Source organism: Coregonus lavaretus (assembly GCF_964263955.1).
Source record: "Coregonus lavaretus genome assembly, chromosome: 39".
Lineage (NCBI taxonomy): Eukaryota > Metazoa > Chordata > Actinopteri > Salmoniformes > Salmonidae > Coregonus > Coregonus lavaretus.
In genome coordinates, this window is record NC_140026.1 from 5540089 (window position 1) to 5566001 (window position 25913).

Below are 25913 nucleotides of genomic sequence, written 5' to 3' on the forward strand. Positions count from 1 at the left end.
GCAGATCTCCTCTAGAGCAGTGATGTTTTGGGGCTGTCGCTGGGCAACACGGACTTTCAACTCCTTCCAAAGATTTTCTATGGGGTTGAGATCTGGAGACTGGCTAGGCCACTCCAGGACCTTGAAATGCTTCTTACGAAGCCACTCCTTCGTTGCCCGGGCGGTGTGTTTGGGATCATTGTCATGCTGAAAGACCCAGCCATGTTTCATCTTCAATGCCCTTGCTGATGGAAGGAGGTTTTCACTCAAAATCTCACGATACATGGCCCCATTCATTCTTTCCTTTACACGGATCAGTCGTCCTGGTCCCTTTGCAGAAAAACAGCTCCAAAGCATGATGTTTCCACCCCCATGCTTCACAGTAGGTATGGTGTTCTCTCAGCATTCTTTGTCCTCCAAACACGACGAGTTGAGTTTTTACCAAAAAGTTATATTTTGGTTTCATCTGACCATATGACATTCTCCCAATCCTCTTCTGGATCATCCAAATGCACTCTAGCAAACTTCAGACGGGCCTGGATATGTACTGGCTTAAGCAGGGGGACACGTCTTGCACTGCAGGATTTGAGTCCCTGGCGGCGTAGTGTGTTACTGATGGTAGGCTTTGTTACTTTGTTCCCAGCTCTCTGCAGGTCATTCACTAGGTCCCCCCGTGTGGTTCTGGGATTTTTGCTCACCGTTCTTGTGATCAATTTGACCCCACGGGGTGAGATCTTGCGTGGAGCCCCAGATCGAGGGAGATTATCAGTGGTCTTGTATGTCTTCCATTTCCTAATAATTGCTCCCACAGTTGATTTCTTCAAACCAAGCTGCTTACCTATTGCAGATTCAGTCTTCCCAGCCTGGTGCAGGTCTACAATTTTGTTTCTGGTGTCCTTTGACAGCTCTTTGGTCTTGGCCATAGTGGAGTTTGGAGTGTGACTGTTTGAGGTTGTGGACAGGTGTCTTTTATACTGATAACAAGTTCAAACAAGTGCCATTAATACAGGTAACGAGTGGAGGACAGAGGAGCCTCTTAAAGAAGAAGTTACAGGTCTGTGAGAGCCAGAAATCTTGCTTGTTTGTAGGTGACCAAATACTTATTTTCCACCATAATTTGCAAATAAATTCATAAAAAATCCTACAAAGTGATTTTCTGGATTTTTTTTTCTCAATTTGTCTGTCATAGTTGATGTGTACCTATGATGAAAATTACAGGCCTCTCTCATCTTTTTAAGTGGGAGAACTTGCACAATTGGTGGCTGACTAAATACTTTTTTTCCCCACTGTACATTTGATAAAATGTCTACAAACCTGTTTTTGCTTCGTCATTATGGGGTATTGTGTGTAGATTGATGAGGGGAATAAACAATTTAATCCATTTTAGAATAAGGCTGCAATGTAACAAAATGTGGGAAAAGTAAAGGGGTCTGAATACTTTCTGAATGTACTGTAGCTTGCATTGTTGGTCATTGTAAAGATAATCAAGGTTTTATGTGATGGGGGATTATTAAACTTGTCAAAACAACTACATACAAGCCAGTAGAAGGTAGTTGTTTCTCTCAATCCTAGTCATCAATAGATCTACATTCAGATACCAAATAAGATTCTGTATTTTTCACAAATCAACATTTCATGTTTTAAAACAAAAATGCTTGTTTAATGTCACACACAATAAACTACTGAAATAATGAATGTATAATACATTGATAAAGAATATGGAACGCAACATTTTAGTCATTTAGCAGATGCTCTTATCCAGAGCAATTAGGGTTAAGTGCCTTGCTCAAGGGCACATCAACAGATTTTTCCCCTAGTCGGCTCGGGGATTAGAACCAGCGACCTTTCGATTACTGGCACATCGCTCTTAACCACTAAGCTACCTGCCGCCCGTTCTTCACAATATTGATGAATCCACAATTCTTTATAGTATTTAATCGAAAATGATTGACATAGCTTTATACCACGATAAACTATTGACAGACAGGGAATGTGATGAATTATGTTTTTTTATGTTGCCGTGATTTACAAAATTGTGATTGGTTTTGGATCATTGTTCCAGGGTGAGAAAAGTGGGAGGACATCATCCTCATAACTTGGTCCATTGGTAAATGAGTGGATGAGGGAACCATCTTCTGCACTAAAGAAAGTCACCTTCCTTTCCGGATAATCCAGATAGATACCGACTTTATCTGGAATTCCTACGTCAAGAACACGTTCTTCATCCTCCATGGCTTTAAGTCTTTGTCCATTGGATAGTCTGATTACCCAGAAGCCATCATTTGGTCTGAAAGCCAACGGCCCCTTCCTGTGAGCCGTTGCCTTGGCAACGCCAAGCACCCAGTCATCCTTCTCCTTCACATCCACCTCCCAGTAAGTCTTCAAAGCACGGCCCGTATTGCCCAACACAAAAGGCTCTTCATCAAAACAGTTCTCAATGTCAATGTTTCTCTGCGATGATTCACCTATCCAATGTAGTGATTTCCCATTTATCTTCAGCTTAGGGTGAGCTGTGTCCACATCCAGAGTAACATACACTGTGGAGAATAGGAAAACAACATATTTTATTCACTCATTATTTTCATTGTAATTGCATCTTTAGTGCTTTAAAGATTAGGCATATAGGGCAGATAAAAAATATTTTTATTGAGTTAAAAAACAGATTCTGTTGACAGAGCGCATTACCTTCATGTGTGCGTGCTTTATTTATATCTGGTGGGGGAAAAAATGGGGGAAAAATAGCAATTCTATGTCTCACATTTCATATGAATATTATCTGAAGTTATATTGTATTTAAAAGAGATGCATTACCGAACTCTGCAGTGTCCTTCCTGGATCTCACTGATGCATCTACAATTGCAATGATAAACCAGAATGAGGTATGGAACACAAAGCTAATAACTGGGAAAGATACTGTGTAATTAACAAAAATATACATCTGACTTAATTTGTATGCACATGGATAAGATGCCGCACTAGGGTAAGTTGGTGCAAAGTTGGTGCTTACCCAGAATATATACAGCATCATTTGTATTAATGTAGTATATTTCTCACCATTTCTAGGAGATGGGTTGAGCTGCGTTTCTGTCTGTAAAGGGTTGTCTAGCTCTGCAGTTGAGTCATAACCTTCATATCACCAAAACAATAGAATATTCCTTAAATAATTTAAATAAACATTCTTCATCTGAAATATTTGTCAGACCATACTGTATAACTGCACATGCTTTCCATCAATTTTATGTTTTTGTTGTTTATTAAACAAAACATGCATGGATAATACGAGACCCCCCCACACACACACTTCCTCCCCTATGTATAACATAAAACACTAAAATATTGAGTCCTTAAGAATCAGATATCATATTTTAAATCTACCAACTCTCAATTGTCCTCTTTTGAAATAATGATCCAGTAAAAGTATTTACATTAAGAGATTAAAAGCTTACCCTTGTTTGTTGAACCCCCTGTTCAATTATACATTTTCTTATTTTGAAAGACAAATATCCACCATAACCTTTTTGTGGCAAAGAGAAGAAAACAAACTTACTCTGTTCTTTTGTTTTTGATCCACAACATCCTGTAAAAGAAAGAAAGAGTTGTGCTTATTTTACTCCAGTGCTATATTTACTAAAGTTATACTGAATATAGTAGTCAGGGGTAAATTCATGTATTTAGGGCTAATGATTTCGGTTTGTATATCGGAGCAGCTTTACCCATAGTGATGGTGGCTATTACCATGGTGATGGTGGCTATTACCATGGTGATGGTGGCTAAATAGTAACAGCTAACAATCAAGTAGTCCCCAGTATATCACATGATGTATTTAGGGCTGGATTCAATCCGTATCGCAGAAGTATTGCGGATCCGAGTTCCAGCTCGATTGAAATATAAAGACAATGTTCCAGCGTTCTCTGTTCCTTTTTTTCAGTTGTTTTTGGACTAAGACAAATTGAACTTTTATTAAAATATTTTTTGTTTCTTCCACTCCCTTAGTCGTGTTTTGTTTCTCTGAGTGCTGGGTTTAACCATAGCGTAACAGAACGATCTGGCCATGGACCCAACAGAGAAACAGCACGGGGCAAACCAAGACAGCTTCCAACAAGCTATCCAGGCTCAAGGAACGTTGCTAGGACAGCATGACCAATTGATTCGGACTCTTTTGGAAAATAATCATCAACTGCTGAACCAGGTGACTCAGTTAACAACACAAGTCTCTAAATTGTCTGTTATCAGTTCTCCATCTCTCTCTGACCCCCAGTTTGATGCACCCCAAGTTGTTTCCTCTGACATTATGCAGGCTTCGTTCCATCGGGAACCCCCTGTCACGTCGCCTGAACCGTTCAATGGAGAATTGGACAAGTGCCAGGGATTTTTGCTTCAGTGTGACTTGATTTTTCGGCAGAGACCACTGTCGTTTTCTACTGATTCCTCTAAGGTACATTATGTTCTGGGGCTGTTAAGAGGGAGAGCTCTGGTTTGGGCTGAGGCTGTGTGCTCAAATCAAACTTTGACTGGAATGACTTTTGCAGATTTTTCTGCTAAATTGAAGACTGTTTTTGACCATCCTGACCATGTGGGTAATTCCTCCAAGAGACTTTTTAATTTGTCCCGCCAGTTTGCTGACCCTTCGGAGACCAGCGAGCCTGAGGCAGTCCTACCTTCCTCATGCGTCGTGGCGGCAGTACAGTGGGAGATCGAGTCTCTTGTGAAGACTGCACTTGCCACGGACCCGGGACCGGGTGATGGACCTCCCAACCTACTCTTTGTTCCCGAGACGGTCCGGTCTCAGGTGTTGCAATGGATTCACACCTCCCGTTTTGCTGGTCACCCTGGGATGAGACGCACGTTGACGCTGCTTAAGAAACATTTTTGGTGGCCTTCAATGGAAACTGACGTTCGGGCTTTTGTGGCAGCCTGTTCAACCTGTGCTCGGGGCAAAGCCTCCCATCAGTCCCCTTCGGGGCTGCTGCTACCCCTCCCAGTTTCCAGCCGTCCCTGGTCCCACATAGCCATGGATTTTGTCACCGGCCTACCAAAGTCTGAAGGTAATGATACTATACTTACCATTGTGGACAGATTCTCTAAATCTGTTCACTATATAGCATTACCAAAATTACCGTCTGCCAGTGAGACAGCGGACCTCCTAGTCCAACATGTATTCCGTCTCCATGGAATACCTGTGGACATCGTATCTGATAGAGGCCCACAGTTTACTTCCCATGTTTGGAAGGTTTTCTGTTCTGCTTTGGGTGCTTCCGTTAGTCTGTCCTCAGGGTTTCATCCCCAGACCAACGGTCAAACAGAAAGAGCCAAACAAGACCTCGAAGCAACCCTTCGTTGTGTGGCTGCTCAACATCCATCATCCTGGGCCAAACATCTGCCTTGGATAGAGTACGCCCACAACTCCCTCACCACCTCTGCCACCGGCCTTTCACCCTTCGAAGTAACCATGGGTTATCAACCCCCTCTGTTTCCTGCTCAGGAGAAGGAATTGGCTGTTCCTTCGGTTCAGGAGAACCTCCGCCGCTGCCAGAGATTGTGGAGTGAAGCTCGGGAAGTGTTGCTTCGGACCACCGACAGGAACAAGACGACAGCGGATAGGAGCAGGACTCCCGCACCTGTGTTTCATCCTGGTCAAGAAGTTTGGCTGTCATCAAAGAACGTACCTCTTCGTACCAAATCATGCAAGCTGTCTCCTCGGTACCTGGGTCCGTTTGTGGTGGAGTCCATCGTTAACCCCGCTGCGGTTCGTTTGAAGTTGCCTTCAGCCATGAAGATACACCCTACTTTCCACGTCTCCCAACTGAAACCTGTGTCCTCCAGCCTTTTGTGTCCGCCGGCAGATCCACCTCCACCTGTTCGCCTCATTGACGACCATCCGGCCTACACCGTCAGTAGGCTCCTGGACTCTCGGAGGCGGGGTAGGGGTCTCCAATACCTAGTCGATTGGGAAGGTTATGGACCAGAGGAGAGGACTTGGGTCCCTAAGCGTTTTGTGTTGGATCCTCAGCTGATCACGGACTTCCATCACGACAACCCTGACAGGCCTGGTGGGTCGCCAGGTGGCGACCATTGAGGGGGGATACTGTTATGTGGGCAGCTTGTCTCTCCCTTTTCTGTTTCCCTTCCTCCTTGTTTTGTCCCCTCTTTGTCTGTTGTATCTGTATGTGTGTTTGTCCCGATTATGTTGGTGCGTCTGCCGGTGTGTGTCTGGAGTGGATCGGGGGGCGTGCTCAGGATCTGCCTCTCCTGTGCAGCTGCGGGTTGTTTCCAGTGATTCCTGCCTACGCAGCTCCATCCTATTCTCTCATGAACCTGCACTACTAATTCCTGGGCATGGCTCTCCACCGGCGCCAGATCATTGTTCTTACTAGAGCGGTAACTTGGCTCACCAGTAGAGTTAAATTGTCTTTGTCTTCAGCCTGGCTCTTTACTCTCCTTAACCTGTCGTTTGTTTTGTCTTCAGTTCAGACAAACCTGCCTGCCTGCCTGCCTGCCTGCCTCAGCCTCTCCTTCCTCCGGAGCCGACTAGCCCACTCTGTTCCTTTTCTTCAGTTGTTTTTGGACTAAGACAAATTGAACTTTTATTAAAATAATTTTTGTTTTTTCCACTCCCTTAGTCGTGTTTTGTTTCTCTGAGTGCTGGGTTTAACCATAGCGTAAGAGTAAAGGGTTTTCTAGCTCTGCAGTTGAGTCATAACCTTCATATCACCAAAACAATAGAATATTCCTTAAATAATTTAAATAAACATTCTTCATCTGAAATATTTGTCAGACCATACTGTATAACTGCACATGCTTTCCATCAATTTTATGTTTTTGTTGTTTATTAAACAAAACATGCATGGATAATACGAGACCCCCCCACACACACACTTCCTCCCCTATGTATAACATAAAACACTAAAATATTGAGTCCTTAAAAGTCAGAGATCATATTTTAAATCTACCAACTCTCAATTGTCTTCTTTTGAAATAATGATCAAGTAAAAGTATTTACATTAAGAGATTAAAAGCCTACCAGTCTTTGTTGAATCCCCGGTGCTCTGTCCTGTATAAAGTAATACAGTGTTCAATTATATATTTTCTTCTTTTGAAAGACAAATATCCACCATAACCTTTTTGTGGCAAAGAGAAGAAAACAAACTTACTCTGTTCTTTTGTTTTTGATCCACAACATCCTGTAAAAGAAAGAAAGAGTTGTGCTTATTTTACTCCAGTGCTATATTTACTAAAGTTATACTGAATATAGTAGTCAGGGGTAAATTCATGTATTTAGGGCTAATGATTTCGGTTTGTATATCGGAGCAGCTTTACCCATAGTGATGGTGGCTATTACCATGGTGATGGTGGCTATTACCATGGTGATGGTGGCTAAATAGTAACAGCTAACAATCAAGTAGTCCCCAGTATATCACATGATGTATTTAGGGCTGGATTCAATCCGTATCGCAGAAGTATTGCGGATCCGAGTTCCAGCTCGATTGAAATATGAAGACAATGTTCCAGCGTTCTCTGTTCCTTTTTTTCAGTTGTTTTTGGACTAAGACAAATTGAACTTTTATTAAAATATTTTTTGTTTCTTCCACTCCCTTAGTCGTGTTTTGTTTCTCTGAGTGCTGGGTTTAACCATAGCGTAACAGAACGATCTGGCCATGGACCCAACAGAGAAACAGCACGGGGCAAACCAAGACAGCTTCCAACAAGCTATCCAGGCTCAAGGAACGTTGCTAGGACAGCATGACCAATTGATTCGGACTCTTTTGGAAAATAATCATCAACTGCTGAACCAGGTGACTCAGTTAACAACACAAGTCTCTAAATTGTCTGTTATCAGTTCTCCATCTCTCTCTGACCCCCAGTTTGATGCACCCCAAGTTGTTTCCTCTGACATTATGCAGGCTTCGTTCCATCGGGAACCCCCTGTCACGTCGCCTGAACCGTTCAATGGAGAATTGGACAAGTGCCAGGGATTTTTGCTTCAGTGTGACTTGATTTTTCGGCAGAGACCACTGTCGTTTTCTACTGATTCCTCTAAGGTACATTATGTTCTGGGGCTGTTAAGAGGGAGAGCTCTGGTTTGGGCTGAGGCTGTGTGCTCAAATCAAACTTTGACTGGAATGACTTTTGCAGATTCTTCTGCTAAATTGAAGACTGTTTTTGACCATCCTGACCATGTGGGTAATTCCTCCAAGAGACTTTTTAATTTGTCCCGCCAGTTTGCTGACCCTTCGGAGACCAGCGAGCCTGAGGCAGTCCTACCTTCCTCATGCGTCGTGGCGGCAGTACAGTGGGAGATCGAGTCTCTTGTGAAGACTGCACTTGCCACGGACCCGGGACCGGGTGATGGACCTCCCAACCTACTCTTTGTTCCCGAGACGGTCCGGTCTCAGGTGTTGCAATGGATTCACACCTCCCGTTTTGCTGGTCACCCTGGGATGAGACGCACGTTGACGCTGCTTAAGAAACATTTATGGTGGCCTTCAATGGAAACTGACGTTCGGGCTTTTGTGGCAGCCTGTTCAACCTGTGCTCGGGGCAAAGCCTCCCATCAGTCCCCTTCGGGGCTGCTGCTACCCCTCCCAGTTTCCAGCCGTCCCTGGTCCCACATAGCCATGGATTTTGTCACCGGCCTACCAAAGTCTGAAGGTAATGATACTATACTTACCATTGTGGACAGATTCTCTAAATCTGTTCACTATATAGCATTACCAAAATTACCGTCTGCCAGTGAGACAGCGGACCTCCTAGTCCAACATGTATTCCGTCTCCATGGAATACCTGTGGACATCGTATCTGATAGAGGCCCACAGTTTACTTCCCATGTTTGGAAGGTTTTCTGTTCTGCTTTGGGTGCTTCCGTTAGTCTGTCCTCAGGGTTTCATCCCCAGACCAACGGTCAAACAGAAAGAGCCAATCAAGACCTCGAAGCAACCCTTCGTTGTGTGGCTGCTCAACATCCATCATCCTGGGCCAAACATCTGCCTTGGATAGAGTACGCCCACAACTCCCTCACCACCTCTGCCACCGGCCTTTCACCCTTCGAAGTAACCATGGGTTATCAACCCCCTCTGTTTCCTGCTCAGGAGAAGGAATTGGCTGTTCCTTCGGTTCAGGAGAACCTCCGCCGCTGCCAGAGATTGTGGAGTGAAGCTCGGGAAGTGTTGCTTCGGACCACCGACAGGAACAAGACGACAGCGGATAGGAGCAGGACTCCCGCACCTGTGTTTCATCCTGGTCAAGAAGTTTGGCTGTCATCAAAGAACGTACCTCTTCGTACCAAATCATGCAAGCTGTCTCCTCGGTACCTGGGTCCGTTTGTGGTGGAGTCCATCGTTAACCCCGCTGCGGTTCGTTTGAAGTTGCCTTCAGGCATGAAGATACACCCTACTTTCCACGTCTCCCAACTGAAACCTGTGTCCTCCAGCCTTTTGTGTCCGCCGGCAGATCCACCTCCACCTGTTCGCCTCATTGACGACCATCCGGCCTACACCGTCAGTAGGCTCCTGGACTCTCGGAGGCGGGGTAGCGGTCTCCAATACCTAGTCGATTGGGAAGGTTATGGACCAGAGGAGAGGACTTGGGTCCCTAAGCGTTTTGTGTTGGATCCTCAGCTGATCACGGACTTCCATCACGACAACCCTGACAGGCCTGGTGGGTCGCCAGGTGGCGACCATTGAGGGGGGGGTACTGTTATGTGGGCAGCTTGTCTCTCCCTTTTCTGTTTCCCTTCCTCCTTGTTTTGTCCCCTCTTTGTCTGTTGTATCTGTATGTGTGTTTGTCCCGATTATGTTGGTGCGTCTGCCGGTGTGTGTCTGGAGTGGATCGGGGGGCGTGCTCAGGATCTGCCTCTCCTGTGCAGCTGCGGGTTGTTTCCAGTGATTCCTGCCTACGCAGCTCCATCCTATTCTCTCATGAACCTGCACTACTAATTCCTGGGCATGGCTCTCCACCGGCGCCAGATCATTGTTCTTACTAGAGCGGTAACTTGGCTCACCAGTAGAGTTAAATTGTCTTTGTCTTCAGCCTGGCTCTTTACTCTCCTTAACCTGTCGTTTGTTTTGTCTTCAGTTCAGACAAACCTGCCTGCCTGCCTGCCTGCCTGCCTCAGCCTCTCCTTCCTCCGGAGCCGACTAGCCCACTCTGTTCCTTTTCTTCAGTTGTTTTTGGACTAAGACAAATTGAACTTTTATTAAAATAATTTTTGTTTTTTCCACTCCCTTAGTCGTGTTTTGTTTCTCTGAGTGCTGGGTTTAACCATAGCGTAAGAGTAAAGGGTTTTCTAGCTCTGCAGTTGAGTCATAACCTTCATATCACCAAAACAATAGAATATTCCTTAAATAATTTAAATAAACATTCTTCATCTGAAATATTTGTCAGACCATACTGTATAACTGCACATGCTTTCCATCAATTTTATGTTTTTGTTGTTTATTAAACAAAACATGCATGGATAATACGAGACCCCCCCACACACACACTTCCTCCCCTATGTATAACATAAAACACTAAAATATTGAGTCCTTAAAAATCAGAGATCATATTTTAAATCTACCAACTCTCAATTGTCTTCTTTTGAAATAATGATCAAGTAAAAGTATTTACATTAAGAGATTAAAAGCCTACCAGTCTTTGTTGAATCCCCGGTGCTCTGTCCTGTATAAAGTAATACAGTGTTCAATTATACATTTTCTTCTTTTGAAAGACAAATATCCACCATAACCTTTTTGTGGCAAAGAGAAGAAAACAAACTTACTCTGTTCTTTTGTTTTTGATCCACAACATCCTGTAAAAGAAAGAAAGAGTTGTGCTTATTTTACTCCAGTGCTATATTTACTATAGTTATACTGAATATAGTAGTCAGGGGTAAATTCATGTATTTAGGGCTAATGATTTCGGTTTGTATATCGGAGCAGCTTTACCCATAGTGATGGTGGCTATTACCATGGTGATGGTGGCTATTACCATGGTGATGGTGGCTAAATAGTAACAGCTAACAATCAAGTAGTCCCCAGTATATCACATGATGTATTTAGGGCTGGATTCAATCCGTATCGCAGAAGTATTGCGGATCCGAGTTCCAGCTCGATTGAAATATAAAGGCAATGTTCCAGCGTTCGCAGAGACTGCATTAAAAGTAAATGCTGCATACAGTATGTTGGCTCAATCGGAAAATTACTGTTAAATTTGAACGCAGATCTTCCACAATACTTCCGCGATACGGATTGAATCCAGCCCTTAAGTATCTATATCCAAGCAGCTTACCCATGGTGATGGTGGCAAAATGGTCAAAGTTAAGAGTCAAATTGTTGCAGAACAACTCTGTCTTGTCCTTCTATAATACTCAGCCACGGCACCTATAAAGAAATTAGCAACCTTATTTCACGTCTGCTAGGCCTGATTCACATTGCTAACAAAAACCAAGAGACAAGTGTAAAGGAAACTATGGAAAATGGCTTGAGCAGAGAGGAAGGCAAACTTGATCTATTCTTAATGTTTTAATTGGAGAAATGCCTCTGGTCAGTCTCAAACACAGAATTGTTGTTGTGTTACCACCAAAACAAGTGGGTGATCCTGAATGGTTTTGTGATACGCTCAACTCTGTGGTATTAAGCACATTCATAACTGTTTTATAACACCTCAAATGTATGTCACTTTACTTAAAGTGTCTGTGCACACTCTATAACGGCATGTGACATGGTTTTGACGCCCATCATTCCATTTCATGTAATAATGTGACACAGAGTTTGGTAAATGATATAACGCCCTATTATAACATCTGGTATGTAGACACTTATGTAGCATGTAATAACATATGACATTAGTTGTCATGCAGAATGTGTAATAGCAGTTGTTATTAACAGTTGACATAAGCGCATATGACAACAAGATGAACAGTCCTCTATAACACCCATTATAACTAGTTTTATAACATCTTATGCCGTTACTCATAACTATTTAAAACAACTCATTACAGCTTATGACAAATGTTACAATGTGTTATATAGCTGTTATAAAGGCTTTATGAATGCATGAATAAGGACACTGGCAGTAAACTGTTTCTTTGGGACTCATTGGAACAAGCACTAAAATGCATTTGGTATCAGGTAGTTACCAATTGGGTACAATTATTTGAAGTATGTACTAGCAAGTACCCATTGATACCTTATAATGTCCTAGCAAATATGCAATTTATGTACCATAACATAAAGTACTACCCAAATCACTTCCTACTGTGCTAGTTCCATTCCAAAGACATTTCAAGAAAGGATTACATTCTAAAAGTGATTAGTTAGTTTCAGAAAGACAGTACTTCAGTTATCCTGTTGAAGGGGTTGTCTTTCAGGGATATTTCAAATTGCCTCAGATCAAAACGATTATTGTTTAACCCACTAGTATAGAAGTTCAAAGTTACAGTAAAAAAACAATAACGCTGAATGGTTAGTCAACGAGAGAGAGAGAGAGAGAGAGAGACAGACAGAGAGAGAGAACAAGATGGAATCATTTCAGGACATTATGGTGATTATTTTTCAGACACTTACCTTGTGTAAAAATAATGTCCTATTTTGTTGTATATGTATCACATATAGTCTCAAATATTATTCATACCAAGTACCCATTTACCAAATTTCTAATGCTAAAGGCTAGTGAGTGGCCATAATTATGAGAACAGAAAGAGTTGATAAAGAGACAACATACTGCAGCTCCTCTGGTTAATGTGTAACCAGTCAGTCGAACCTTCCAGCAAGAATCACGTAGGGAAACTGGGAGGGTTTAATCAAGACAACAGTATCTTATTAACTTTTCAGTACAGTACTTTATAGGAAAGCTGCCCCCCCCCCCCATATGGCCAGTTTAGTTACTGCAAGCATTATATATACTCTATGCCAGTGGTTTGCAAACCTTTTTGGCCCACAACCCCATTTTGATATCTGAAAATCATCGCGACCCCAAACATGTAAAAAACAATTAAAATAATTAACAGCGATTGTCTACTTTTTTATTTGGGGCTATGGCAGTCAATTGAAAAAACATTCTCACAGTATTTCTGATTGTCTTCTCAACTCACCATCACATACTTTTAATGTGGGGCTATGACAGTCAATTAGTCTGACATAATGTATCTTATCTCACCACCACTAATGACATGGGTGTCCTATATGCATGTCGCGTTGGAGCTTCTCAAAGTCAGGGGGCATGGTCGACAGTACACACCTCATCTCTGCTGTCACATCCAACCTGGATCGATATTTGGTTTTAATGCAGACGAGAGCATTGAATCCAGCTACACACAGATATGAGCTGGCGAAAGGTACCATGAGTTTTATGGTGCTTTCAAGACAAAAGAGAACTCTGAAAAATACAAGGTCAAATCATGACATCAGTGATCTGCTGGAAATTTGGAGCTCTAGAAAGAGGCCCGAGTTCCCGAGTTGGAATTCTGAGTTGGATGACCGTTCTAAACATTTTCCGGAAGTCGGAGATTTCCGAGTTCAAGTTCCAAGTTCCCTGTTTTTCTTAACGCAGCATTAATGCTCAGAGGGAGATGGCACGGTTTTCCATTTGAATCAGGAACCAAAACTCCTTCGTAGTGACCAGTGAATGCATTCGGTCACATGAAACTCAATCAGCTGTTGGATTTCACGTACAAGCATGTCAACGGAGCCAGGATCGCAGTCAAATCGATTGGAAGTGGGTCCCAAACTGCTCTTCCAAGCATTGGAGGTGAGCAGTCATCTCTCGTGTGGGACACTTACTGTTGGTGTTTTCTGCTAGAAACATGAACAACCGGGGAAGGGGGAATAGTTAGCTTTTGAAAGACTCTCTCTCCAATAAGAATTATTTCCTCTGAATGCCATGATTCGGTCACTCATCTGTAGAATTATTTTGTATTTCCCCTGCATGCTTGTGTTCAGTTCATTCAGTTTCCCAAATATGTCTGTTACATCAAATCAAAATTGTATTTGCCACATGCGTTGAATACAACAGGTGTAGACATTACAGTGAAATGCTTACTTACAAGCCCTTAACCAACAATGCAGTTTTTTGAGGAAAAAAATTAATTAAAAAAGTGTGAAGTAAAAAATATATAAGTAAAAAATAAAGGCAAATAAATAAAAAGAGCAGCAGTAAAATAAAATAACAGTAGGGAGGCTATATACAGGGGGGTACCGGTACAGAGTCAATGTGCGGGGGCACCGGCTAGTCGAGGTAATTGAGGTAATATGTACATGTGGGTAGATTTAAAGTGTCTATGTATAAATAATAAACAGAGTAGCAGCAGTGTAAAAGAGGGGGATGGGGTGGGTTTGGGGGGCAGTGCAAATAGTACGGGTAGCCATGATTAGCTGTTCAGGAGTCTTATGGCTTGGGGGTAGAAGCTGTTAAGAAGCCTTTTGGACCTAGACTTGGCGCTCGTCGTGCAGTAGCAGAGAGAACAGTCTATGACTAGGGGTGGCTGGATTCTTTGACAATTTTTAGAGCCTTCATCTGACACCGCCTGGTATAGAGGTCCTGGATGGCAGGAAGCTTGGCCTCAGTGATGTACTGGGCCTTACGCACTACCCTCTGTAGTACCTTGCGGTCGAAGGCCGAGCAGTTGCGATACCAGGCGGTGATGCAACCAGTCAGGATGCTCTCGATTGTGCAGCTGTATAACTTTTTGAGGATCTGAGGACCCATGCCAAATCTTTTCAACCTCCTGAGGGGGAATAGGCTTTGTCATGCCCTCTTCACGACTGTCTTGGTGTGTTTGGACCATGACAGTTGGTTGGTGATGAGGACACCAAGGAATTTGAAGCTCTCGACCTGCTCCACTACAGCCCTGTTGATGTGAATGGGGGCGTGTTTGTCCCTCCTTTTCCAGTAGTCCACGATCATCTCCTTTCTGCATCACGTTGATGTAGAGGTGGTTGTCCTGGCACCATACTGCCACATCGCTGACCTCCTCCCTATAGGCTATCTCATCATTGTCGATGATCAGGCCTACCACCATTGTGTCATTTTATTTTAATTACACAGAAAGTCAACCAAGTCAACCAAACAGTTCCTCTCTCAATGTGAAAAATATGTCCAACACTCCCCCTCGATAACCACCAAGCCTCGGTGTGAAATAGAACATTGTCATGCTCTGATCCCATAACGCCACATAGTTTTGCGAACAGGTGTGCGCGCAGTGGATGTGGTTTGATGTAGCTTACAATCTAAGTTACCTGCTACAGTATATCTCTGAGTTTCTGTGCTCAGCTCTTTTGCCACCAGTTGCTCTCGGTGTATCATACAATGTGTCCATATGGCAGAGGGAGACACATTCATAACTAGAGTGCAGAGGCCTGCCTGCCATCCCGCCGTAGATGGAGCCCCATCTGTGCAAAAGCCAACCATTTGATCCCATGGAATCTGTTTTTTGTCAATATAGCCATGCAGCACACTGAACATCCCCTGTGCCGTTTCATGCTCGGGAATCGTGAGACAACAATATGTCCTTGTGAATAGCATCCCTCAACATGTATAGCGAACAAACGTCAATGCATGGGTCAGTCCTATGACATACACATACAGTGGGGGAAAAAAGTATTTAGTCAGCCACCAATTGTGCAAGTTCTCCCACTTAAAAAGATGAGAGAGGCCTGTGATTTTCATCATAGGTACACATCAACTATGACAGACAAATTAAGGGAAAAAATTCCAGAAAATCACATTGTAGGATTTTTTATGAATTTATTTGCAAATTATGGTGGAAAATAAGTATTTGGTCACCTGCAAACAAGCAAGATTTCTGGCTCTCACAGACCTGTAACTTCTTCTTTAAGAGGCTCTCTGTCCTCCACTCGTTACCTGTATTAATGGCACCTGTTTGAACTTGTTATCAGTATAAAAGACACCTGTCCACAACCTCAAACAGTCACACTCCAAACTCCACTATGGCCAAGACCAAAGAGCTGTCAAAGGACACCAGAAACAAAATTGTAGACCTGCACCAGGCTGGGAAGACTGAATCTGCAATAGGTAAGCAGCTTGGTTTGAAGAAATCAACTGTGGGAGCAATTATTAGGAAATGGAAGACATACAAGACCACTAATAATCTCCCTCGATTTGGGGCTCCACGCAAGATCTCACCCTGTGGGGTCAAAATGATCACAAGAACGGTGAGAAAAAATCCCAGAACCACACGGGGGGACCTAGTGAATGACCTGCAGAGAGCTGGGACCAAAGTAACAAAGCCTACCATCAGTAACACACTACGCCACCAGGGACTCAAATCCTGCAGTGCCAGACGTGTCCCCCTGCTTAAGCTAGTACATGTCCAGGCCCGTCTGAAGTTTGCTAGAGTGCATTTGGATGATCCAGAAGAGGATTGGGAGAATGTCATATGGTCAGATGAAACCAAAATATAACTTTTTGGTCAAAACTCAACCCGTCGTGTTTGGAGGAACAAGAAGAATTCGGAGTTGCATCCAAAGTACACCATACCTACTGTGAAGCATGGGGGTGGAAACATCATGCTTTGGGGCTGTTTTTCTGCAAAGGGACCAGGACGACTGATCCGTGTAAAGGAAAGAATGAATGGGGCCATGTATCGTGAGATTTTGAGTGAAAACCTCCTTCCATCAGCAAGGGAATTGAAGATGAAACGTGGCTGGGTCTTTCAGCATGACAATGATCCCAAACACACCGCCCGGGCAACGAAGGAGTGGCTTCGTAAGAAGCATTTCAAGGTCCTGGAGTGGCCTAGCCAGTCTCCAGATCTCAACCCCATAGAAAATCTTTGGAGGGAGTTGAAAGTCCGTGTTGCCCAGCGACAGCCCCAAAACATCACTGCTCTAGTGGAGATCTGCATGGAGGAATGGGCCAAAATACCAGCAACAGTGTGTGAAAACCTTGTGAAGACTTACAGAAAACGTTTGACCTGTGTCATTGACAACAAAGGGTATATAACAAAGTATTGAGAAACTTTTGTTATTGACCAAATACTTATTTTCCACCATAATTTGCAAATAAATTCATAAAAAATCCTACAATGTGATTTTCTGGATTTTTTTTTCTAATTTTGTCTTTCATAGTTGACGTGTACCTATGATGAAAATTACAGGCCTCTCTCATCTTTTTAAGTGGGAGAACTTGCACAATTGGTGGCTGACTAAATACTTTTTTCCCCCACTGTATAGGAGGCAGGGCCATGACTACACCAATGAGAGGAACCATTTAAGTTCCTGCCTAGCAACAGAGATGTATTGGCTGTCTAGACGTGCAAGGAGTTGACTCCGCCCAGTGGAGGGAATAAATATATGTACTTGTGGAAAAATGTCTTTGTCTTATGCAGCTGTTTGACCCAGTGGGTGAATACACTTGGTTTGAGCTTTTCCTAGTAGTCCGTGAGTTTTACTCTGTATATTTAGAACCTAACAATATTCAGGACAAAAAGTTAATTTCTTTGCCAAATGTTTTGCATTATTCTTTAGTGCCTTTTTACAAATAAAATGCATGTTTTGGAATATGCTTATTCTGTCCAGTCTTCCTTCTTATCAATCTGCCATTTAAGGCAGGGGTTCTCAAACCTCTCCTCGTGGACCCCCAGCTGTTCCATATATTTGAACTATTCCACAGCTAGCACACCTGATTCAAATTGTCAACTAATCATCAAGCCCTTGACTAGGTGAATCAAACGAGCTAGTTCAGGGCTACAACAAAATTGTGAAATGTCTGGGGGTCCCTGAGGAGAGGTTTGAGAACCACTGATTTAGGTTAGTATTGTGAAGTAACTACTGTACAATGTTGTTTATCCATCCTCAGTTTTCTCCTATCACAGCCATTAAACTCTGTAACTGTTTTAAAGTCACCATTGGCCTCATGGTGAAATCCCTGAGCGGTTTCCTTCCTCTCCAGCAACTGAGTTAAGAAGGATGCCTGTATCTTTGTAGTGACTGGGTGTATTGATGCGCCGTCCAAAGTGTAATGAATAACTTCCCTATGCTCAAAGGGAAGGATATTCAGAGTCTGCTATCTACCAATCGGTGCCCTCCTTTGCGAGGCATTGAACAACCTCCCTGGTGTATGTGGTTAAATCTGTGCTTGAAATGTACTACTCGACTGTGGGACCTCACAGATAATTGTATTTGTGGGGTACAGAGATGGGGTAGTCATTGGTAAATCAAGTTAACCATTAATACTGAACACAGAATGAGTCCATGCAACTTATTATATGACTTGTTAATTACATTTTTAATCCTGAACTTATTTAGGACTTGCTATAACAAAGGGTTTGAATACTCAAGACATTCCAGGTTTTTGTTTTTAATTAGTTTATAAACATTTCTTAAAAACAAAATTCTACTTTGATGTTATGGATAGATCAGTGACACAAGCTGTAACAAAACAAAATGTGGAAAAAGTGAAGGGGTGTACTTTCTGAAGGCACTGTATATCATGTGTTTTATGCCTCCTGTCATCAAGGCAGTAAAATACCCACTGAGACAGACTTACTTTCCTGTGAGAATTTTGCACCTTTTAGTTTCGCACATAACCAATTATTCAGTCTTGTCTCTATGCTATTCTCAAGAGTCTTGAATTATATTATATTTGATGTGTAAAGCTTCACCATATGTACTCGTTTTACCAGGTTTCACAATTATGTAGCTGTACTTTATAAAATGTCACACACACACAAAGACACACATTCATGAAGAAATTATGACAAACAACAATATTTATTTTTTAAATGTTTTTTTCTCATTTATTTTTTTATTTTTATATCGGACCAGAAACAATCAAGTTATTTGCCTTTTTGTGAATTCCAAGATCTTCATAATCACTTTTCCAAACTGTGTTATTCTTAAGACGTTTCAGTGAGGTTAAGTTTCCTTCTCTTTAAAAAATAATACAATATAGTACAATATAGTACAATGTTTCTTCTCTTTACCAGTAGAAAACATGTAGTTGTTACAGAGTACAGAAAAATGGGACAAATGAGAGGGGAAAGGGAGCATCCCTGACTTGTGCAATGAGATAAATAAAACGAGGTCAAACATACTAGTTTTCCTCAGCTTCGTCCTCACGTACACACACTCAGAGTTATAAACCCATGAAGAGAGAGACAAACGTTTCATACTGAATAAGGAACACTGATCTTACATTTGAACCGCAACCCATTATTTTTTTCATAGACAAAAACTTCCCCCTGCTTCCATGTATTTTCTTACCCAGGGAAATCAGTGGAGGCTGCTGAGGGGCTCATAATAATGGCTGGAATGGAGCAAATGGAATGGCATCAAACCATGTGTTTGATGTATTTGATACTATTCCACTTATTCCACTCCAGCAATTACCAAGAGCCCGTCCTCCCCAATTAAGGTGCCACCATCCTCCTGTGAGTGAAATTGATTTAGGTGTTGCCCTTTGGGCGTATCACCAGACTTTCTGATCATGGCTTTGAGAAAGAGATACAGGAAGCAAACAGGAAGGGATACAACGTGTTTTTGAAGAGATGTTAGGAAACTGATGATTGGTGCCGGCTTTCGGTCACTGTTGGCTAAAGCCGAGAAAACCCAAGAATGGCAAGTAAGCTTTTACTCGTCATCGTCGTCGTCATCATCATCATCATCATCATCATCATCATCATCATCATCATCATCGTCGTCGTCGTCGTCATCATCATCATCTTCGTCGTCGTCATCATCTTCGTCATCATCATCATCGTCATCATCATCTTCGTCGTCATCATCGTCGTCATCATCATCGTCATCATCGTCATCTGGGTCAATCTTTCCGGACAGCACGTCCTCGATCCAGTCCTCAAGCTCATCAGCAGTGGGCATGTCCTCATCATCATCCATCTCCATCCACACACTGTCGGCCTGTGAGGGAACACAAACACAGTAAGACCTCGATTTGACTGTCACGAGACAAGATGGAGTTGGCCTACAAGACATAAAGACACTAAGATTCAAGAGAGGCTTGAATACAAGACAATGAGAGTAGACCATCAAAAACCTGAGGTTCTCAGAGAAGATGGATGGATGGACAGAAGAGGATGATACAAAGGAGACGACAGAGACAAAGTAGGCGGGAAGATCAGACTTACATCTTCTACATCCACAACACCGATCTGAGGGGAACCGAGGTCAATGCCGAAGGTCTTCTCCCAGTAGGGCACAAGCTAAAAGGAGAGAAGGGGAGATAGAGAGGGGGAGATAGAGAGAAAAGAAAAAGAAAATGCTGTTTGAAGGGTTTTATAATACATTATATTGGATATCTCCAAAGTGCTTTTCAGTCTACAACTAGGCTTAAACTGAGTCTGGGAAATCAGAATTTAAAGTTCTGCTTTTCAAGTCCTTAGTGTATCTGTCCTTTTTTAATTGACCTCAACATAAATATATTGATAACATATTATAATATTAAAATGTTGGACATTTCTAATATTCACTTGTTAGACTAGTCGATACACATACAGGTGCAGAATTGCTTATCTTGATCACATAATGAGTAGTTATTTGGGATTACAAAGTGATTGGTCGATTCAGTGATTCTGCACAGTCCAACTTCAATTTAGTCAGTCTCAAACACATACACAGTATGTTCAGCCAGTTCACATATCTTCAACCAGCTCTTACCAGGGGGAAATCGTCGGGGTCAATCCAGATGATGCTGAGGTCGGGGTTGTCAGTGTTTTCCTGGGCCACCTCCTTCAGGATCTCCAGGAACTCAAAACCGTCTGGGAAAGGTCAAAGGTTAGATACTGTAGTCTATTACCCCCTTCTACACGCCCACCCTTCTACATGTCCCCTAAAGCCTAGACCCTAAGTAGAGTTCTTAACCTGTCCCCTAAAGCCTAGACCCTAAGTAGAGTTCCTAACCTGTCCCCTAAAGCCTAGACCCTAAGTAGAGTTCCTAACCTGTCCGCTAAACCCTAGTACCAGAGTCTCTAACCTGCCCCATCCCTTCCCTAGCCCCATCCCTTACCTAGCCCCTAGCCCCATCCCTTCCCTAGCCCCTAGCCCCATCCCTTCCCTAGCCCCAGCCCCATCCCTTCCCTAGCCCCATCCCTTCCCTAGCCCCATCCCTTACCTAGCCCCTAGCCCCATCCCTTCCCTAGCCCCTAGCCCCATCCCTTCCCTAGCCCCATCCCTTCCCTAGCCCCATCCCTTACCTAGCCCCTAGCCCCATCCCTTCCCTAGCCCCCATCCCTTCCCTAGCCCCATCCCTTACCTAGCCCCTAGCCCCATCCCTTCCCTAGCCCCATCCCTTCCCTAGCCCCCATCCCTTCCCTAGCCCCATCCCTTCCCTAGCCCCCATCCCTTCCCTAGCCCCATCCCTTCCCTAGCCCCATCCCTTACCTAGCCCCATCCCTTCCCTAGCCCCTAGCCCCATCCCTTCCCTAGCCCCTAGCCCCATCCCTTCCCTAGCCCCTAGCCCCATCCCTTCCCTAGCCCCAGCCCCATCCCTTCCCTAGCCCCTAGCCCCCATCCCTTCCCTAGCCCCTAGCCCCCATCCCTTCCCTAGCCCCTAGCCCCATCCCTTCCCTAGCCCCTAGCCCCATCCCTTCCCTAGCCCCATCCCTTCCCTAGCCCCAGCCCCATCCCTTACCTAGCCCCCATCCCTTCCCTAGAGAAAATATATACAGTATATATAAACTTTGCTTTTGACTAGTGCACTGTACAATACCAGGGTCATCCTCCTCAGCGAAGGCAACAATGTGCTCTCCATCAATGTCATCCTCCTGAAAGAAAGAAAGAAAGAAAGAAAGAAAGAAAGAAAGAAAGAAAGAAAGAAAGAAAGAAAGAAAGAAAGAAAGAAAGAAAGAAAGAAAGAAAGAAAGAAAGAAAGAAAGAAAGAAAGAAAGAAAGAAAGAAAGAAAGAAAGAAAGAAAGAAAGAAAGAAAGAAAGAAGAGACTCAGGCCTACTGTACATCTCCATGAGAAATAGGCCCACTGGACAGTTCTGGTTTCTAGCCATTTCAATAGTGAGCGAATAAATCTTACCCAGGTCTCGTACATGCTGTGAGGCTCGAGCTTCCTCAGAGTGGGCCTGGAATGAAAACAATATCAATCACATTTAGATGATCAAGCCCTTTTTACATCGGCAGTTGTCACAAAGTACATTGACAGTAACCCGGCCTAAACCCCAAAGAGCAAGCAAGGAAAGGCAGAAGCAAGATCACAGTGGCTTGGAAAAAGAACATACCTTCTGGCCTTCTGGCTTTGCATTGTAGGTCAACTGTACTGCAGTCCCTAACTCACCTGTCGTGCTCCTCAATGTAGTCTACAAGCTCAGCCTCAGTGTACGGCTTTCCTGGGATGGTCACTGGTTCCTCCATGAAGGGCTCGTAGAAGTCAACCTCGTTCAACTTCATATTCAGCTTCTTGGCAATCTGGATATGGACAAAGAACATCCATTATCAAAAATCTGTTGTTTCAACGTAAAAAGATGAGTTAACGTTCTGAATTAAGTTATTTGCAATGTAACTAATAATACGTTTTGTGGACTAAACTTGATTTCCTGAGTTGACTTAACACTTCAAGGTAGAGCAGTAACTTATCTTTTCAAGTTAAGACTACTAAAAACGGTACAGCGTATTAGGCAGTTGGTCTGCATTGGGGACAATGGAAATATTCCAGAATGGAGTTTAGAATATAGCTGACTCTAATTTTACCCTCTGTGGTTCCTTACCTTGGGGTCAAAAGTGGCGAAGAACTTGATGAATGGGTGGAACTCCTCGGCAGCATCGTCATACTCAATGAAGTCTGTAAAAGAGAAAAATAACATGAACCTAACGTGATATTCTCATTGACATACTTGATTGAGGAAATTGTCAAAATACAGACATAGAAAACCAGCATGTGGTTCACAGAAATAGGCGTTGTGACTAGCAGCCCATTAGCCTGATCCCAGATATGTTTGTGCCAATTCAGTGACAATGACCTTAACAGTTGGCATGACAGCACAAACAGATCTGGAACCAGGCTAGCATCTTCAGTCATGATTTCTCTGGTCTTTCCCGCAGAGTTTGTTGGCTGTACATACGGGGGGATTTCTCGCTTTTGAAGTAGCCAACCAGCTTGATGTCCTCGTCAATGTTGTGGAAGCCCTTGAGCTCACGCTCATTATCAATGATCTCCACGGGGTCCTCAATCACCTGCAGAAAGATTGAGTGAGGGAGAAGAGAAGATTTGAGATGTCAGAGAAAGATTTTACTGGCCGTATTTTTTCTATCCTTTTCTGAACAATATTTAGTAAGTACAATGTAATCACCCATTAGTACACTACACTTTCAAGAATATTTACACAGTGATAAAAGCACACTAAAGTAAAGTTACAACCAAATGACTGTAACCCAAATGAGGTGACATGACAACCAAATTACTATATAATGTTATAACAGTTACTCACGTCGTAGAGGAACTCTACCAGGGTGTCAGCGGCCAGCTCACCATCGTACTCAATGATTTCATTATCGATAAAGATGTAGATGCTCTCCACCTCATCCAGACCTGAGGATGGATGAGGACAGGTTAGAGACGCTGTTTACAGGCTAGGGAAGGGATGGGGGCTTGGGGCTAGGGAAGGGTTGGGGCTAGGGTCTAGGGAAGGGGTGGGGCTAGGGAAGGGATGGGGCTAGGGGCTAGGGAAGTGATGGGGCTAGGGGCTATGGAAGGGATGGGGGCTAGGGAAGGGATGCGGGCTAGGGAAGGGATGGGGCTAGGGAAGGGATGGGGCTAGGGAAGGGATGGGGCTAGGGGGTAGGGAAGGGATGAGGGCTAAGGAAGGGATGTGGGCTAGGGAAGGGATGGGGCTAGGGAAGGGGGCTACGGAAGGGATGGGGGCTAGGGAAGGGATGGGGCTAGGGAAGGGATGGGGGCTAGGGAAGGGATGGGAGCTAGGGAAGGGATGGGGCTACGGAAGGGATGGGGGCTAGGGAAGGGATGGGGCTAGGGAAGTGATGGGGGCTAGGGAAGGGATGGGGCTAGGGAAGGGGGCTACGGAAGGGATGGGGGCTAGGGAAGGGATGGGGCTACGGAAGGGATGGGGGCTAGGGAAGGGATGGGGGCTAGGGAAGGGATGGGGGCTAGGGAAGGGATGGGGCTAGGGAAGGGATGGGGCTAGGGAAGGGAAGGGGGCTAGGGAAGGGATGGGGCTAGGGAAGGGATGGGGGCTAGGGAAGGGATGGGGCTAGGGAAGGGATGGGGGCTAGGGAAGGGATGGGGCTGGGGCTAGGGAAGGGATGGGGCTAGGGGCTAGGGAAGGGATGGGGGCTAGGGAAGGGATGGGGCTAGGGGCTAGGGAAGGGATGGGGCTAGGGAAGGGATGGGGCAGGTTAGAGACTCTGGGGACTAGGGTTTAGCGGACAGGTTAGGAACTCTACTTAGGGTCTAGGCTTTAGGGGACAGGTTAAGAACTCTACTTAGGGTCTAGGTTTTAGCGGACAGGTTAGGAACTCTACTTAGGGTCTAGGCTTTAGGGGACAGGTTAGAAACTCTACTTAGGGTCTAGGGTTTAGGGGACAGGTTAAGAACTCTACTTAGGGTCTAGGGTTTAGGGGATAGGTTAAGAACTCTGATTAGGGGTTATGGTTTAGGGGACCATAAAAATCAAGGCAGTGACAGTACAATATAATGATAAGATTGGTATTATAATAGAGAGAGCTGCAAGTCAGTTAGAAACTGAAAGTTAGAGACTCAGATCTCAGCGAGGAATGTTTGTTGAACGCTACATCTCTCTGGTGGCTGAATGATGTACTGAGGGTGATACTGAAGCTTGTATGTGTCTAGACTGTTACATGAACACAACATTTCTTAACCATAACTAGGGCCATCAACTGGTGGCTAGATTTTATTCTGGTTAGGAAAAACTCTGCCTTTCCCATACAATATGTTCCGTATTACAAAGATATCAAAGATATCTTACACAGCTACTAGATTAGGTCCAGAGATCTGCCCTACTGTAAATGCCATGGCTGTCTTTACTCTAGTTACAAGTTCTAGTTTGTTGAACGCTACAGCTCTCTGGTGGCTGAATGATGTACTGAGGGTGATACTGAATGGGGTGTGCTATATGGCCAATATACCATGGCTAAGGGCTGTTGTTATGCACAACGCAATGTGGAGAGTCAGGACACAGTCCTTAGCCATGGTATATTAGCCATATAACACAAACCCCCGAGGTGCCTTATTACTATTAGGTTTGAAAACCACTGCTCTAATCTTTTTCAACAGGAAAGATACCACTCCTCGGGCAGAAGAGGGCCGGAGAGATTAGGATTCTATGTGAAGTCAGACTGAAGGACTGAGGTTTTATCGATGATGAAAAGGGGGTCAAGAGATGAGTGAGTTCTTACCCAGCTTCTTGGCGACAGAGAGGTCCTTCTTCTCATCCACAAGACCGAATCCAATGTCTTCATCATCGAGATCGTCAAGAACCTGGGCTGCAAGCTGCAGAGAAGAGAGAGGCGAAAGAAAGAAAGAAAGAAAGCAAGAAAGCAAGCAAGCAAGAAAGCGTGTAAGAGATGGAGCTGTATCAGAGCACATGGACCCTAACATCGTAACATCTACAGTGGGGAAAAAAAGTATTTAGTCAGCCACCAATTGTCCAAGTTCTCCCACTTAAAAAGATGAGAGAGGCCTGTAATTTTCATCATAGGTACACGTCAACTATGACAGAAAAATTGAGAAAAAAAATCCTGAAAATCACGTTGTAGGATTTTTTATGAATTTATTTGCAAATAATGGTGGAAAATAAGTATTTGGTCAATAACAAAAGTTTCTCAATACTTTGTTATATACCCTTTGTTGGCAATGACACAGGTCAAACGTTTTCTGTAAGTCTTCACAAGGTTTTCACACACTGTTGCTGGTATTTTGGCCCATTCCTCCATGCAGATCTCCTCTAGAGCAGTGATGTTTTGGGGCTGTCGCTGGGCAACACAGACTTTCAACTCCCTC

At 43.8% G+C, this 25913-nt stretch overlaps 2 protein-coding genes across 2 annotated transcripts in view; both read right to left on the bottom strand.

Moving 5' to 3' along the window:
* LOC311113141 (calsequestrin-1-like) overlaps positions 1–25913 on the bottom strand; it is a gene marked incomplete at both ends in the record, with an annotated part of 74648 nt that overhangs the window by 22743 nt on the left and 25992 nt on the right. The window contains 10 exons of the mRNA XM_084156302.1: positions 19574–19832; positions 20060–20134; positions 20589–20689; positions 21640–21694; positions 21957–22002; positions 22215–22345; positions 22645–22718; positions 22999–23110; positions 23365–23465; positions 25310–25403. Coding sequence (XP_084012428.1) covers positions 19574–19832; positions 20060–20134; positions 20589–20689; positions 21640–21694; positions 21957–22002; positions 22215–22345; positions 22645–22718; positions 22999–23110; positions 23365–23465; positions 25310–25403 — 1048 coding nt within the window. The remainder of the gene's footprint in view (positions 1–19573; positions 19833–20059; positions 20135–20588; positions 20690–21639; positions 21695–21956; positions 22003–22214; positions 22346–22644; positions 22719–22998; positions 23111–23364; positions 23466–25309; positions 25404–25913) is intronic.
* LOC311113142 (butyrophilin subfamily 1 member A1-like) lies at positions 1612–12707 on the bottom strand. Its single transcript, XM_084156303.1, has 11 exons — positions 12522–12707; positions 11245–11336; positions 10736–10765; positions 10606–10635; positions 7131–7160; positions 7001–7030; positions 3527–3556; positions 3034–3105; positions 2791–2829; positions 2665–2691; positions 1612–2516 (listed from the first exon to the last, which is right to left on the bottom strand). Exons 2-11 carry the CDS (start codon positions 11246–11248, stop codon positions 2005–2007), a joined length of 804 nt encoding a protein of 267 aa, XP_084012429.1. The 5' UTR covers positions 11249–11336; positions 12522–12707; the 3' UTR covers positions 1612–2004.

What these genes read in the sequence shown, in the direction of transcription:
- LOC311113142 (XM_084156303.1), bottom strand. An exon ending in ATCAAAAACAAAAGAACAGA is followed by an intron (nt 10,636 to 10,735) that starts GTAAGTTTGTTT and finishes TACTTTATACAG; the next exon opens with GACAGAGCACCGGGGATTCA. An exon ending in GAAGGACACTGCAGAGTTCG is followed by an intron (nt 2,692 to 2,790) that starts GTAATGCATCTC and finishes TTCCCCCACCAG; the next exon opens with ATATAAATAAAGCACGCACA.